The sequence below is a fragment of the Mobula hypostoma genome, chromosome 27 (genome assembly GCF_963921235.1).
Source record: "Mobula hypostoma chromosome 27, sMobHyp1.1, whole genome shotgun sequence".
Classification (NCBI taxonomy): domain Eukaryota; kingdom Metazoa; phylum Chordata; class Chondrichthyes; order Myliobatiformes; family Myliobatidae; genus Mobula; species Mobula hypostoma.
In genome coordinates, this window is record NC_086123.1 from 21607653 (window position 1) to 21625061 (window position 17409).

At 40.2% G+C, this 17409-nt stretch overlaps 1 protein-coding gene across 4 annotated transcripts in view; it reads right to left on the reverse strand.

Annotated features, from left to right (window-relative positions):
• The window catches only part of atxn2 (ataxin 2), a 139435-nt gene that overhangs the window by 30746 nt on the left and 91280 nt on the right, over nt 1-17409 (reverse strand). For 3 of the 4 annotated variants that reach the window (XM_063034633.1, XM_063034630.1, XM_063034631.1), the window contains 2 exons: nt 16237-16434; nt 5735-5911 (listed from right to left, as the gene is read on the reverse strand). In XM_063034633.1, the coding sequence (XP_062890703.1) occupies nt 5735-5911; nt 16237-16434 (375 nt within the window). The remainder of the gene's footprint in view (nt 1-5734; nt 5912-16236; nt 16435-17409) is intronic. The other variant, XM_063034634.1, reaches the window with a different exon arrangement.

A 17409-nucleotide genomic window follows, 5' to 3' on the forward strand; every position in this document is an offset into this window, starting at 1 on the left:
AGGATCTGCAGTCCTCCGCAGCTGAGTTGGTATACAGGCAGCTGCTACAGGTACCGGGTGATTTTATCTCTGATGCCACAACCACCTGGTTGGTGTCCAGCAGCATTCCACCCTCCTCAGTAAACTCAATTCTTTTTCACCTATTCCTACCTCCCACCATGGCAAACAACATTCTTGGGTTCCAGATGACCTATGTTCTACCTCGTTCATTTTTGCCCACCATAATGGCACTGAAGGTCCCTTAAGCGCCCTTACGATGGCCCATTCCACATTTTGGAACAGGCAAGAAGATTTTTATTGTAGGCAGGAAGGGTAAACCTAAATGTATTTCTGTAGATCACTTTAAACTGCCTCACCAAGACCTGGATAGTTCCACAACCATATCCCCTGCGTCACGACGTGATCGTGTGTGTGTGTCAGCACACCCATGAACAAGGTAAAGGCACCTCCTGTTACTCCAACCAAGGCACATAGGAGCCGAGCTGCAAGCAGACTCAATGCCTGTTTTGGGTAATTCTTTGGGGGGTGGGGGGAGAGAGAGAGAGACCTGTGTAGGGTAATGTAATGGTTAATGTATTGGGTGACACATGACACATATTGTTCATAATAGAAATTGTTCTACATAATTCACAAACACCATCAATGTGTTGTTGTGTTCACTTTAAGAGATGGTGTTTGACGTAATGACGTCAATAAAGGGCTGTGTCTAAGCACACAAAACAACCACAGGTCTTATTCACAAAATGCTACAATTTCAGTGAATATAGTCCCAGGCAACTCACTCTTTTCTCATAGGTCAACTCCCCTCATCTACCTGGTGAACCACTTGTGCATTGCCTCCAGTTAATTGGGCCATTGGTTAATAGGCGCAGCTGTTTATTTAGGACACTATTCCGCTAAAAAGTATCTGGAGCTGTGAAATATTAACATTTTCACTGAGGAGACCGTTCCATATCTGCATGGAATTTGCAAATTCTCTCTGGGACCCCACTAATTTCTCTGGGTGCTCCAGTTTCCCTCCTCGACCACTGCAAGAACTTAAAAAACATAATTACTGTAGAGTAAGTATAAATTGATGCTTGAATGCCAGCACAGACTCAATGAGCCAAAGGATTATGAATCTATATCACCAGAGTGATGTTAAGATTGGTCTCCTATCTTGCCCCTCATCTCTCCATTTTTCCACATCTCCTGCACCCTCTGCTAACAAACTCTTTATCAAAACCTGTGTTCATAGCCTATGCCCAAGCCTGGCATTCAAAATTATTGCCATCAAGCACTGATTTATTTCTATGAAATTCTCTCTCATTCATCTGAATTCCAGTGAATACAGTCCCAGGTGACTCAATCTCTCCTCACTGGCTAACCCTCTCGTCTCTGGCATCAACCTGGTGGCCCTCCTTAGCATCATCTCCAAAACCAATATACCTTTTTTCCATACAAGGAGACCAGAAATGCATGCAGTAGTCCAGAGTAGTCACCAGTACTCTATACAGTTGCAGCATAATTCCCTGCTCTTAAATCCATAGAATGTAATCCTACCTTTCCTTTTACTCTGAACTCTTCCTGTTCTCATGTCAACCAAACACCTTTACCCTCTCAAATTACTATTTCCATTCTTCTCTCTCTGAACTAACTGCTTTTGATCAAACGGAACTGCTTCTCTGTATCTGGTCACCCTTCCTCACAAGGAAAACATCTTTAGACCTAGACCACTCTGTCGTATCTTGAAATATTGGTGTATGTACCAGCATGTACGTGTTAGGGATCTGCAACTGCAGCTTGATGACCTAGTGCTCATCAGGGAAAGTGAAGAGGTGATAGACAGGAGCTACAGGGAGGTAGTCATCCCTAGGCTACAGGAGTCAGAACACTGGGTCACTGTCAAGAGAGGGAAGGGAAATGCCCAGATAGTGGAGAGCACCCCTGTGGCTGTCCCCCTCAGCAACAAATATCTTGTTCTGGATGCTGTTGAGGGGGATGACCTGACGGGGGATGCCCACGGTGACCGGGTCTCTGGCACTGAGCCTGGCACTGTTGTGCAGGAGAGAAGGAGGGTGAAGAGAAATGCGGTAGTCGTGGGGGATTCCATAGTCAGGGGAACAGACAGGAGATTCTGTGAGCCTGACAGAGATACCCGCATGGTGTGTTGCCTCCCAGGTGCCAGGGTACGGGATGTCTCGGATCGGGTCCTGAATATTCTAAAGGGGGAGGGTGAGCAGCCAGTTGTCTTGGTACATGTTGGTACCAATGACATAGATAGGACAAAGGAGGAGGTCCTGAAGAGAGATTTCCAGGAGTTAGGAAGGAAGCTGAGAAGCAGGACCTCCAGGGTAGTAATCTCAGGATTGCTACCTGTGCCACGTGCTAGTGAGGGCAAGAGTAGTCGGATCAGGCAGATGAATGCGTGGCTGAGAGACTGGTGTAGGGGGCAGGGCTTCAGATTCTTGGATAATTGGGATCTCTTCTGGGGGAAGTATGACCTGTTCAAAAAGGACAGGTTACACCTGAACCCGAAGGGGACCAATATCCTGGCGGGAAAGTTTAATGGAGCTGTTAGGGAGGGTTTAAAGTAATTTGGCAGGGGGATGGGAACCGGAATGATAGAGCGGAGGAAGGGGAAAACAGAAATAAATCTAAGATAGTGAGCAGTAAAGATGTCAGGAAAGACAGAGGCAGGTGATGGGGCAAATGTGTAGCCATTGGGATGAGTTGCAGTGCAATAAAGTTGCAGTGAAATCAAAGCAAAAAGTATCAAATACTGGTCTTAAGGTGTTGTACTTAAATGCACGCAGCATAAGAAATAAGGTGGATGATCTTGTTGTACAGCTACAGATTGGCAGGTATGATACTGTGGCCATCACTGAGACCTGGCTAAAGGATGCATGTCTCTGGGAGCTGAACGTCCAAGGATACACGGTGTATCGGAAGGATAGGAAGTTAGGCAGAGGGGGAGGCGTGGCTTTATTGGTAAGAAATGATATTAAATCATTAGAAAGAGGTGATATAGGATCGGAAGGTGCAGAATCTTTATGGGTTGAGCTAAGGAATAGCAGGGGTAAAAAGACCCTGATGGCAGTTATTTATAGGCCTCCAAACAGCTGCAGGGATGTGGACTACAAATTACAACTGGAAATAGAAAAGGCTTGTCAGAAGGGTAGTGTTATGATAATTGTGGGGGATTTTAACGCGAGTAGATTGGAAATATCAGGTCGGCACTGGATCTCAAGAGAGAATTTGTAGAATGTCTGCGAGATGGCTTTTTAGAACAGCTTGTTGTTGAGCCCACTAGGGGATCGGCTGTACTGGATTGGGTATTGTGTAATGAACCGGAGGTGATTGGAGAGATTGAGGTGAAGGAACCCTTAGGAGGCAGTGATCATAACATGATTGAGCTGACTGTGAAATTAGAAAAAGAGAAGCCGAAATCTGATGTGTCGGTGTTTCAGTGGAGTAAAGGAAACTACAGTGGCATGAGAGAAGAACTGGCCAAAGTTGACTGGAAAGAGACACTGGCGGGAAAGACGGCACAGCAGCAGTGGCTGGAGTTTATGCGAGACATGAGGAATGTGCAAGACAGGTATATTCCAAAAAAGAAGAAATCTTCGAGTGGAAAAAGGATGCAACCGTGGTTGACAAGAGAAGTCAAAGCCAAAGTTAAAGCTAAGGAGAGGGCATACAAGGAAGCAAAAATTAGTGGGAAGACAGAGGATTGGGAAGTCTTTAAAACCTTACAAAAGGAAACCAAGAAGGTCATTAAGAGAGGAAAGATTAACTACGAAAGGAAACTAGCAAATAATATCGAAGAGGATACTAAAAGCTTTTTCAAGTATATAAAAAAAAAGACAGGTGAGAGTAGATATAGGACCGATAGAAAATGATACTGGAGAAATTGTAATGGGAGATGAGGAGATGGCAGCAGGATACCGGACACTCAAGGGTGGCAGGGAAGAGAAGAGAAGTGTGCGCAGTCACAATTACGACAGAGAAAGTACTCAGGAAGCTGAATAGGCTAAAGGTCGATAAATCTCCTGGACCAGATGGAATGCACCCTCGTGTTCTGAAGGAAGTAGCTGTGGAGATTGCGGAGGCATTAGCGATGATCTTTCAAAAGTCGATAGATTCTGGCATGGTTCTGGAGGACTGGATGATTGCAGATGTCACTCCACTATTTAAGAAGGGGGCAAGGAAGCAAAAAGGAAATTATAGACCTGTTAGCTTGACGTCGGTGGTTGGGAAGTTGTTGGAGTCGATTGTCAAGGATGAGGTTACAGAGTACCTGGAGGCATATGACAAGATAGGCAGAACTCAGCATGGATTCCTTAAAGGAAAATCCTGCCTGACAAACCTATTACAATTTTTTGAGGAAATTACCAGTAGGCTAGACAAGGGAGATGCAGTGGATGTTGTATATTTGGATTTTCAGAAGGCCTTTGACAAGGTGCCACACGAGGCTGCTTAACAAGATAAGAGCCCATGGCATTACAGGAAAGTTACATACGTGGATAGAGCGTTGGCTGATTGGCAGGAAACAGAGAGTGGGAATAAAGGGATCCTATTCTGGTTGGCTGCCGGTTACCAGTGGTGTTCCACAGGGATCAGTGTTGGGGCCGCTCCTTTTTACATTGTACATCAACGATTTGGATTATGGAATAGAGAGCTTTGTGGCTAAGTTTGCTGACGATACAAAGATAGGTGGAGGGGCCGGTAGTGCTGAGGAAATGGAGAGTCTGCAGAGAGACTTGGATAGATTGGAAGAATGGGCAGAGAAGTGGCAAATGAAGTACAATGTTGGAAAGTGTATGGTTATGCACTTTGGCAGAAAAAATAAACGGGCAGACTATTATTTAAATGGGGAAAGAATTCAAAGTTCTGAGATGCAACAGGACTTGGGAGTCCTCGTACAGGATTCCCTTAAAGTTAACCTCCAGGTTGAGTCGGTAGTGAAGAAGGCGAATGCATGTTGGCATTCATTTCTTGAGGAATAGAGTATAGGAGCAGGGATGTGATGTTGAGGCTCTATAAGGCGCTGGTGAGACCTCACTTGGAGTACTGTGGGCAGTTTTGGTCTCCTTATTTAAGAAAGGATGTGCTGACGTTAGAGAGGGTACAGAGAAGATTCACTGGAATGATTCCGGGAATGAGAGGGTTAACATATGAGGAACGTTTGTCCGCTCTTGGACTGTATTCCTTGGAGTTTAGAAGAATGAGGGGAGACCTCATAGAAACATTTCGAATGTTAAAAGGCATGGACAGAGTGGATGTGGCAAAGTTGTTTCCCATGATGGGGGAGTCTAGTACGAGAGGGCATGACTTCAGGATTGAAGGGCGCCCTTTCAGAACAGAAATGCGAAAAAATTTTTTTAGTCAGAGGGTGGTGAATCTATGGAATTTGTTGCCACGGGCAGCAGTGGAGGCCAAGTCATTGGGTGTCTTTAAGGCAGAGATTGATAGGTATCTGAGTAGCCAGGGCATCAAAGGTTATGGTGAGAAGGCGGGGCAGTGGGACTAAATAGGATAAAATGGATCAGCTCATGATAAAATGGCGGAGCAGACTCGATGGGCCGAATGGCCTACTTCTGCTCCTTTGTCTTATGGTCATCCACAAGTGCACAATTATTCTTTGGAACGTTTGTCCATATTGAAGGATTTTGCCTAAATGCAAGATGCTTCTTTTAAACATCCTTAAAGAACTTGAATACCTGACTTCATTGGGCACCTTAAGACGACTTACCACCACTAACTACAGATGACCAAGTTCCTCCTGAAGAACTGTTACGAGGTACAGGGGCAGAAATTTCTCCAGATACACTGTGGGGTATATAATCCAAACCTGAAGACATTCCAGCTCGACCAGAGGGGCCTCTATGTCGAGGATGGCGTTGGGCCTTTGGAGACATTCGTGGAGGACCTTAATGATAGAACAAAACATGATAAATACAAGCATTCATTGCAGTGTGCAAGTAAAATGGAGAAGCTGACAAAGTTAGATGATACAGTCCTACAAATCTAAGGTGTAATTTCAGCAAATCAAATTGCTGGTTCATAAAACAATAGGCTTTTTTAAAAAAGGAACTATTCTGTGCATTGAATTAACTGTCAGTTACATCAGACGGCTTAAAATCATGACCTATGTAATTAAATGAAACTTTAACCCCTCAAGAATTGATATCACAAACTATGAAATAATGGCATGTTTTCCTTTGCTCAAATATTCACAGACAAGTAAAGACAAGTAACATTTTCAACTGAATGCTCACAGTTGACCATTTTCATTTTGAGTGTATGTATATATATGTATGTATGTAATACACACACACACCTCATGCTGAACCAAAAGTAAACCAAGGAAACTGAAATAAATAAGCATTTCATAATATTTCCATATTTCACATAATGCTACATGGTACTTCAGGTGTCTAAAAAAAAGACATCATTCCCGATCACTTCCCAGCTCCAAAGTAAGCCCCTCATGTAAGCAGGTCCATACTGTTGTTAATCCATAACTTGCCCCCTCTCTATATTTACCTAGCTGTCTGTGGGGAGTAAAGTAAACCTTGCAATGAGAGAAAAGAGAGGTAGCAAATTAATTTTTATATACTGTAAAGACCTAAATGGTGAATCAAGCTGGACAGATTAAAAAAACATTCATATTATATTTTAGAAGTTTATAAATACTAATGGCCATTTTCCTGATATGCAATTACTCTGTAATATTACACTTTGTAAGACATCCCAAGGTGTAATATCAAATAGTATGCTGACAACTTCGACAACATAAAATTCAAGTTGTTTTTAAAATGACAGACAACTCATTTTAACATAAATGTGAACAAGGTGGAAATCTAAAAACTAAATGATAATTTTTCCCCACATTGAATGTGAATTTAATTTAAAAATGGAAATTGCAGTTAATTAACCCATTTGCTGACTGACTAAACAGCTTTATGATGAAAACTGAACCTGAGACCTTCAAGACAATACAGCTAAAACCTGGGGAAAATGTCAGGATTTTCACTTAAAATATTGCAACTCTTCTGAAACAGTAAATGACAAAATAAACAAGTTCTTCTGTGACATTCTCCAGAAGGCTTGTGATATAACATGAGATAACACATGTGAATAACACCTCATGCAGGAATTCAGAAGTGGCTGAGGATTTAATCATACATCACAAGTAGTCAACATTATTCCAGCATATCCAGTTCCGAAGAAGGTTGAAACAGACGAGCTCCCCCCTCCCCCCCACTACTCCATTTTTCAGGAGCAGAGCATCATTGTGAGCATCCTGACAAGCTGCATCTCCATCTGGTATGGGAGCAGCAAAGCACTGGACTGGAGTTCCTATAAAGGAGTGTGAGAATAGCTGAGAGGATCAGAGGGTCTCCCTACCATCCACTGCAGACATTTATCAGGAGCGCTGAGCACGCAGTACCCTTATCAAGAATCCTACCCATCCATCCAGTATCCTCATTGACTTTCTACCATCACGCAGGAGAGTCTGATGCATAAAGACAAGAACGGACAGGGTGAGAAACAGCTTCTTCCCTCAGGCTATTAGACTTCTGAACTCCTTGCCGCATCACATTTGAAGTGTCACCGGTTAACCTGTTTTGTACCTGACAACATTTAATTTATGCACTTTACTTTGTTTATTTATGAGTAATTTATCTATAGATTTCATCCTTACTTTCCTAAGTTATTGCATGTTATATGTGTGTTATGTATTCTACTGTGCTTTATACCCTGGTTTGGAGAAATATTGTCTTCTTTCACAGTATACACATATATAATTAAGTGACAATACACTTGACTTTTATCTAGAGCAACTACTGCCCACTTAGAATATTCACTAATACACACTTTATGTCCTCTCTCTTTAACACTGTGATTGTGCATGTACTTGAGAAAAAGTCAAATGTGTAAGAGTGCACAAAATGCAACCACCAGATCCTTGTTAAGTTCAATAAATTAAGCATTTATATAAATTAATATTTGTATAATTTACATGTCAGTAAGATATTATAAAGGTAATGTAATCAAGGGCAGTTTTAGGTGGGCACTTGATACTGGCACTGACAGCGACATTTGCATTCTGAAAAATGAATACAGTGGATTCTGGTTAATGGGCAATTAGTTAATCGGGGCAGCAACTTATTTGAGACAATTCTTAAAGAACAAAAGCTAATCAAGAAAATACCTGGGCTCTCCTTCATTTATTTGGGACACTATGCCACTTAATTGGAACAAGAGGCTGTTGCTGAACAGTTTCAACTAGCGACAGCCAAGTGCACTTGTGGTGGAAATAACTCTCTAAATGCATAGCTCAGGTGGATGATGGTTGGGTTGAGTTGTTCTCCAATCTCGGCAACTTGTTTGCAAATGTTGCGTCACCATATGAGGAGATATCATCAGTACACTGTTCACTTGTGGTGCCTAGCACCTGGGGGGGGCACAAGTGAACAGTGCACTGATGATATCTCCTTGTATGGCGATGAAATGTTTGCAAGTGGATTGGGAAAATTGGAGAACAATTCAACCCAGCCACATGAATGGCTGTGAAACACTACAGAGTGCTTCAAGCAAACAGTTTTTAAACAGTGTCAGTTACATGCGGTTGTATTCAAAAAGCAGTGATTTTTGTCACTGACCGCTGGTGAGAAATAAGCAGCGAAACAGCTCAAAACTTTTGCTCACTGCAGTTTTAAGCATTCAGGCTTGGAGATGCCAGTAAAGGATGGGAGTGAAAATGAAACGGTTTCACTACTTCAGCTTGTTAGGAACTTCGAAGAATTTGAAGGTATTGGCAATCATCTTGAATATTATAATGAAAATGAAGATTTGGAGGAAATAAAAATTTCTAACTAGCGTTAAACACTACACCGTGCTTAGAGCGAGCTGTTTTTAAATAAAGTCAGTTGCATATGCTTATGTTATGTTATTCACTTGGGACAACTGACACCAAATTAAAAAGCAGTGATTTTTGACATTTTCAGGAAGGCAATGAAGGCGGTTCATTATCTGCACAAGGTTCTGCACTGATCTTGCTCATTTACAATGAATCAAAAGAACACGGCAACAATTAACGATCACAAAGAATTATCATTTAACCAATTTATTGGAACCTAGTGAGGAAATTAAGGAAATAATTATTGGGACAATTTTACAGTTATCATTAGTTATATTATGCATGGAGAAAATTAAGTACATAAAAACATAATATACTGCACTCCGTAAACCACACAAAAGAGGCATTTGGAACAAAAGAATCAAGGCTAGAGGATTTTGCACCTTTCTCCCACATGATAGCAAAATAAATACTGCTTTAACCGAGGAAATTTTTCTAGTTTGTCCGGTGTTAAAAATAAATTCACCAGTGACAATATACTTGGCAAGAGCAAACTAGAGAATACATGAAAATGGTAAGCTACCAAGTGCAAACATAACAAGTAACTAATACAAGTGACCGAAGTGTTTACAGCATACCTGCCAAAAGCAGACTTATAAATCGGATGCCATTTTAAACCTAGAAATCACCTCAGCAATCTGCACACCACCCGTTATCAGCTTTGTCTATTCCTTGCCTCCCCATTACCGGTTCCACATGGTAGGCTTATTCAGAAAGTCAGAAGGCATGGGATCCAGGGAAGTTTGGCCAGGTGGATTCAGAATTGGCTTGCCTGCAGAAGGCAGAGGGTTGTGGTGGAGGGAGTACATTCAGATTGGAGGATTGTGACTAGTGGTGTTCCACAAGGATCTGTTCTGGGACCTCTACTTTTTGTCATTTTTATTAACGACCTGGATGTTGGGGTAGAAGGGTGGGTTGGCAAGTTTGCAGATGACACAAAGGTTGGTGGTGTTGTAGATAGTGTAGAGGATTGTCAAAGATTGCAGAGAGACATTGATAGGATGCAGAAGTGGGCTGAGAAGTGGCAGATGCAGTTCAACCCAGAGAAGTGTGAGGTGGTACACTTTGGAAGGATAAACTCCGAGGCAGAGTACAAAGTAAATGGCAGGATACTGGGTAGAGTGGAGGAGCAGAGGGATCTGGGGGTACATGTCTATGGATCCCTGAAAGTTGCCTCACAGGTGGATAGGGTAGTTAAGAAAGCTTATGGGGTGTTAGCTTTCATAAGTCGAGGGATAGAGTTTAAGAGTCGCGATGTAATGATGCAGCTCTATAAAACTCTGGTTAGGCCACACTTGCAGTACTGTGTCCAGTTCTGGTCGCCTCACTATAGGAAGGACGTGGAAGCACTGAAAAGGGTACAGAGGAGATTTACCAGGATGCTGCCTGGTTTAGAGAGTAGGCATTATGATCAGAGATTAAGGGATCTAGGGCTTTACTCTTTGGAGAGGAGGATGAGAGGAGACATGATAGAGGTGTACAATAAGAGGAATAGATAGAGTGGATAGCCAGTGCCTCTCCCCCAGGGCACCACTCCTCAATACAAGGGGACATGGCTTTATGGTAAGGGGTGGGAAGTTCAAGGGGGATATTAGAGGAAGGTTTTTTACTCAGAGTGGTTGGTGCGTGAAATGCACTGCCTGAGTCAGTGGTGGAGGCAGATACACTAGTGAAGTTTAAGAGACTACTAGACAGGTATATGGAGGAATTTAAGGTGGGGGCTTATATGGGAGGCAGGATTTAAGGTCGGCACAACATTGTGGGCCGAAGGGCCTGTACTGTGCTGTACTATTCTATGTTCTATTATCTGCAGCTTAAAACTAAATTTTCTCAGTTACAGCTTTAGTCTTCAATCTCTAATGTTAACTCAGTTTCTCTAACTACAGACCTTGCATAACCCTGAAAATGGTTCCGGTAATTTTTATTTTCATTTTCAGTCATGCTGAAACTGTCTAAACAGCTAGAATCCTGCGTAAACTTCTGGTCATCTACAGAATGGATGTTGTTGTTCTAAAAAAAGGTTTAGAAGACATTGAAAGAGCTGAAGAATTTTAAGTCATTTCTTTGGGACAAAAGGTTGAAGAAATATTTAACAGTTCAATAAAGTTATAAAGGGCCTATTCAGGGTTAACAGAACTCATTTCTCTTAGCAGAGCTAAAAAAAAAATACAGTGGCATGCAAAAGTTTGGGCACCCTGGTCAAAATTTCTGTTACTGTGAATAGCTAAGCGAGTAAAAGATGACCTGATTTCCATAAAGGCACGAAGTTAAAGATGACATATTTCTTTAATATTTTGGGGTGTGTTTAGGATCATTATCCTGTTGTAGAAACCATCCTCTTTACATCTTCAGCTTTTTTTTTTACAGACAGTGTGATGTTTGCTTCCAGAATTTGCTGGTATTTAATTGAATTCATTCTTCCCTTTACTAGTAGAATGTTCCCCGTGCCACTAGCTGCAACACAAGCCCAAAGCATGATCGATCCACCCCCATGCTTAACAGTTGGAGGTGTGTTCTTTTCATGAAATTCTACACCCTTTTTTCTCCAAACATATCTTTGCTTATTGTGGCCAAAAAATTCTATTTTAACTTCATCAGTTCATAGGACTTGTTTCCAAAATGCATCAGCCTTGTTTAGATGTTCTTTTGCAAACTTCTGACGCTGAATTTTGTGGTGGGGATGCAGGAAAGGTTTTCTTCTGATGACTCTTCCATGAAGGTCATATTTGAGCAGGAGTTGCTGCACAGTAGAACAGTGCACCACCACTCCAGAGTCTGCTACATCTTCCAGAAGGTCTTTTGCAGTCAAATGGGGGTTTTGATTTGCCTTTCTAGCAATCTTATGAGCAGTTCTCTCGGAAAGTTTTCTGGGTCTTCCAGACCACAACTTGACCTCTACCATTCCTGTTAACTGCCATTTCTTAATTGCATTACGAACTAAATGGCTACCTGAAAACACTTTACTATCTTCTTATAGCCTTCTCCTGCTTTGTGGGCATCATTTATTTTAATTTTCAGAGTGCTAGGCAGCTGCTTAGAGGAGCCCATGGCTGCTAATTGTTGGGACAAGGTTTGAGGAGTCAGGGTATTTATAAAGCTTTGAAATTTGCATCACCTGGCCTTTCCTAACGATGACTGTGAGCAAGTCATAGCCCTAACAAGTTAATTAAGGTCTGAGACCTTGGTAAAAGTTATCTGAGAGTTCAAATCTCTTGGGGTGCCCAAACTTTTGCATGGTGCGCTTTTCCTTTTTTCCACTCTAAAATTGTAGAAGACAAAAATAATACACTGATCTTGCTTAAAATATTGAAAAAAAAGTTTCATCTTTAACTTTATGACTTTTGGAGAGCAGTTCGTCTTCTACTCACTTAACTATTCAAAGTAACAGAAATTTTGACCGGAGCGCCCAAACATTTGCATGCCACTGTACATAGAGTACGAATTTAAGATTGTAGAATTGAGATAAATTTGATAGGGGAAAAAAAATGTAAGAGAAGGCTGTTCAACCCCTCAACTCATTCCACCATTCAACAAGAACATGGCTAATCTTTTACCTCAAGCATCATTTTCCAGCCCTATCCACCATAATTCATTAATATCCTGATATCTATCCATCTCTTTTAAATACAATAACCACAGGAGAAGAAACTCCCAAAGATCTGTTACTATTTTGAACAAAGATATTTTTCATCTGTCCTAAAATGGCTACTCCCTCATCTTCAGGTGGTGATCCTTTGTTCCAGGCATTTTAGCCAAAGGAAACATATGTCGACTATCTAACTGCTCATTCTTCTAACATCTAGAGAACAGAGTCTGCTCATGTTCAAGACATATTAGTCAATGCCAGAAAGTTAGGTGAATCCTTGCTGCACTCCATCTACACCACATACATGGTTACTTAGAAATGGAGATCAAATCTACACATAATGGGGCGTGATATCACTGAGGACTAATATAGTTGTAGCTATACGAGTGGTGATTGATGAGTTCGTGGCCTAAAGTAGGAGTCAATTTTAGAAAACCTAGCACATTTATTTTTCAACATAATCCCCTCCTACATGTACAGACTTAGTCCAGCAGTCATGGAGCATATGGATCCCTTCTTTGTAGAAGTGGTCCACAGCAGAGGTGATTGATAGGTTCGTGGCCTAAGATAGAAGGAGGTGAGTTATTAACTTCAAACTTTCTGCATTATCACTCAAAGAGTTGAACTGCACGTGCATGTAATGAGAGCGTCTTGGACCTCCAGGTGGTCCACAGCAGGGGTGATTGATAAGTTCGTGGCCTAAGGTTGAAGGAGATGAGTTATACAGCTCTCGTTACATGCATGTGCAGCTCAACTCTGAGTGAAAATGCAGAAAGTTTGAAGTTTTTCCTCATCTACTTCAGGCCACGAACTTATTAATCATCCTTGCTGTGGACCACTTTCTGGAGGTCCAAGATGCCAACTTCTACAAAGAAGGGATCCGTATGCTCCACGACCGCTGGACTAAGTGTGTAAATGTAGGAAAAATAAATGTGCTAGGTTGTCTAAAATGGACTCCCCCTACCTTAGGCCACGAACTTATCAATCACCCCTCGTACATCGTTACTCTTGCACTTAAATCCTATTACAATAAATGACGAAGTACCATTTACTTTCTCAACAGTCTGCTGCACCTGCATCTTAGTTTTCAGTCATATGTATACACAAGTTCCTTTGAACATCAATATTTCCCAATCTCTCACTAGTTTAAAAAAACCTCACAACCACTGTTTTTCCTCCTCAGAAGATAACTACACACTTTTCATACTGTACTCAATTTGTCAAGTTGTTACTCACTCACTTACCTTGTCTAAGTGATTGGTCACGGCATCAAAGATTACGGGGATAAGGGGAGTGGGGCTGCAGAAGGGGAGAAAAGGACCAGCCATGATTGAATGGCAGAGCAGACTTGATGGGCTAAATAGCCCACTTCTGCTTTGTCTTGTGGTCTATATCCTCTTGAGCGTTCTTTGCATCCTCATCGCCCTTCTTTGCATCCTCATCACTATTCCCACTCACATTTTGTTTTACATCATTTAAAAACTTAGAAATTCTACATTTCACCTACACAATCCATGAAACAGACTTGACTGTTGAGACTAAGCATCAATCACTGTGGCATGGGGGTACCTCACAGATCACTGTATATCATGCTCTTGTTTTTTATCTGTTAACTAACTCTCAAATCAAGGTAGAGATAACTGCAAGGTTCTGCAAGGTTTCTTTCCTGAAAACTATCCATATCATATCATTGTACACTTGCTATAAATCTTTCATTTTATTGAATATTCACCCTAACACCACCCAGAGTTAATCTAACGAAATATATGCTGCATCCAATCATTAAAGAAACATATTTTTATTTGCAGCTTGAAAATCTTTAGAAATGAATGGGAAACCTTGACCAAAGTCAGATTTCCATTAATCAGCTACCTCATAATCCATGGAGCTCCTGTATATTAAACCTAATTCCAAGTGCTCTGGATTTTTCATACACTTCTTGTAATGGATTTCATCAAAAGCCTTCTTTAGTACCAAATATATCAGTGGTTTCTCTCATATATTCTACTAGATACATCGTCAAACAATATCAACTGATTGGTGAAACATAGTTTTCCTTTCATAAATCTGAGCTGACTTTGCTCACCAAATCATTATTCTATTTAAGTGTCACTCAATGATTGGTGAACTCACTGCCTAAAAAAGGAGTTGAGGCAGAAACCCATTACACATTTATTAGTACTTGGCCGGGTGAGAAACAAAATTGTTACAATTTGCATATTATGATTCAGTTCTGGAAGACAGAATAAACCTAAATGGCTCTTTTATGATTGGCATAGGTGTAACTGGTCAAATGGCTTCTTATGCCAGAAATCCACCTCCCAAAACTAATAGTTCATTCTCAGATGCCACAAATGCCAGAAGCCTTTTACTACCTCATTGTTTTCCCATGTAAAATAACAGTGAGTATCTGCCTGATTCAGAGAAGGATTATTATGTTTCTATATGGTGTCTCCTAGACTCTATTCACCTGTATCATTAATATCTATATCACAGGGATCTGCTATTACAAACTGTAATATAGCAGGGATTTTGTGTAGAAAAGAGTGAATTTATTCATCAGACACATCTATCTGCTCCATTGAAAATACCACTGACCACCTCTTACACATAAGGGAATATATTAATGATTTAAATAATCTAAGTGCATACTTTATAATTTTATTTATTCTCAGCAATCTGTGAAGCACATGGTTTGACAAGTTCACATAGGTTTTTCCAATACCACAACTTCATACCTGCATGCTACACTTCTCTTTAAAATATGCAAATCAACCATTTTCAGATGTTCATCGTTCAAAATAAAGCACCATTTTCTGAAAGTTATTTGTTTCAACAAACAATTCCAACATTTAAATGTGTCAACTTGAAATGCATGCAGTGAACTTGCCATACATTTAGGGTTAAGCGCAGAGTTAGTTTTAAATACGAAAACATCAAGTAATATACTGGAAGGTATTAGTCCTAAATTTGACATCACTCAAATTCTTATGGAATTACAATATGGCTAATAACAAAAATTCACTTTCTCATATTTTGCACTTATTCCACAAACCAACTTTTTAAACTTTATTTCCACTGTATTTTGTTTTCATGTTTTAGTCAATATCCATAAGCCTGCTTAAAAAATAAAGAGTGTGCCAATAGGAATCTGAACAAGTATCTCTGTCAAATTCTACACAATTCACTTAGAGCATTTCATAATTAAACTCCAATGTATTGCATCAAGAAACATGATATAAACTTCCCATTTAAATTCTTTAAAAAAAAACTCCCCCCCACATGGATAATTATATTTTTTAATGATTCTTTTGAAAGTATCTGTGCTGCTTATTTCCAATCCATAAAGACTCTCTCTCCTTTTACCACGTTTAACTGTGAATAATACTTAAGGTTTATTCTTCTTTCTTAATCCCATCCTACCAAAAATCTAATCTATATATACTGTCAATGATACTTTAATAAGCACAAATCAACACCTTTGTGGTATCTTTCTGGAAATCAATTACTTCTTCCAAGTCAATTTTTGTGTAATCATGTACAGTTAAACATGCAAGCTCATCATAAACGGTCCATGCAGCTGTTCATATATGACAATATTAAACATAAATTTCAAGAAAAGTCAGGTTCAATACATTGCAACCATCTAGTTAGATGGATTAAATATTTAATTTTCAAACAGGTTAAAATATAAATCAAGTAAAAGAAAACAAATATGAAGAAAGAAAGCTATCTATGGTACCTTCTGAAGAAATGCGTTTAGGCATAGTAGAGACAGGAGCTGGAGAACCATGAGTGGAGGGGTGAGATGGAGGCCTTGAAGGCCGCGAGGGGGGTCTGGTAGGAGAGGCTGCCTGAAGTGGAAGAGAGTTGGGTACTGATGGGTAGCGAGAAGGTGGGCGAGAGGAAGGAGATGGGCAAGGCGATGGCCAGGGAACACCTGACAGGACAAATGATATGAAGGAAAGTAAAAACTAAGGAAAATTATGATAAAATAAGCAACAGAAAATTATTATACAGAAATTACAAAATAGCATATATTGACAATTTACATTAATATTTCCCACAAACAAGACTTAAAACTTGACCATATGTTACAGAAATTAATTGTAATATTCAGCATTTTGTAAAAACCAATGTAGTTTATTTAGGAATTTCCAAATACCTGAATTAGGATATATTACAAATGGAATTAAAGATAAATGGAAATAAGTATCAATCCTGCATTTTAAATATGAGAAATCCTGCAGATGCTGGAAATCCAAAACAACACACACAAAATGCTGGAGGAACTCAGCAGATCAGGTAGTATCTATGGAAATGAACTGATAGTTGACATTTCAGGTCGAGACCTTTCTTTAGGACATCACCTATCTATTCATTTCAATAGACGCAGCCTGACTTGCTGAGTTCCTCCAGATTTTGTGTGTGTTGCATTTAATAAAATGATCAGGGCATCAAGGTGCCTAGATTGGTAGGTATCCCATCATCATTTATTTCAATTTGAATTAAATATCAGAAATGCTGCATTAAAAGTTATCGGCACAAAATATTAAGAGCAAACAAATAGGAATAATATATTTCTCATTGGTGAAAATATCTAATGGCTCTGACAGTTGATAAAATTCCAGGACTAGTTAATTTGCATCTCAGATAACTAAAAGGAGGTGGCTGTGGAATAGTGACTATATAGGTTATCCTTTTTCAGAATTCAACATGTTATAGAATACTTCCTGCAGATTGGACAGTAGAAAATGTAACTACTCTATTTCAAAGGGGAGAGAGAAATAATAGGAAACTAGAGACCAGCCAGCCTAACGTTAGAGGTAGGAATTTTCTAGAGGCAAGAGGGACGAGTTAACAGACAGTTGAAAAATGTAATACTTGAGAATGTAACCAGTAGAATAGACCATGG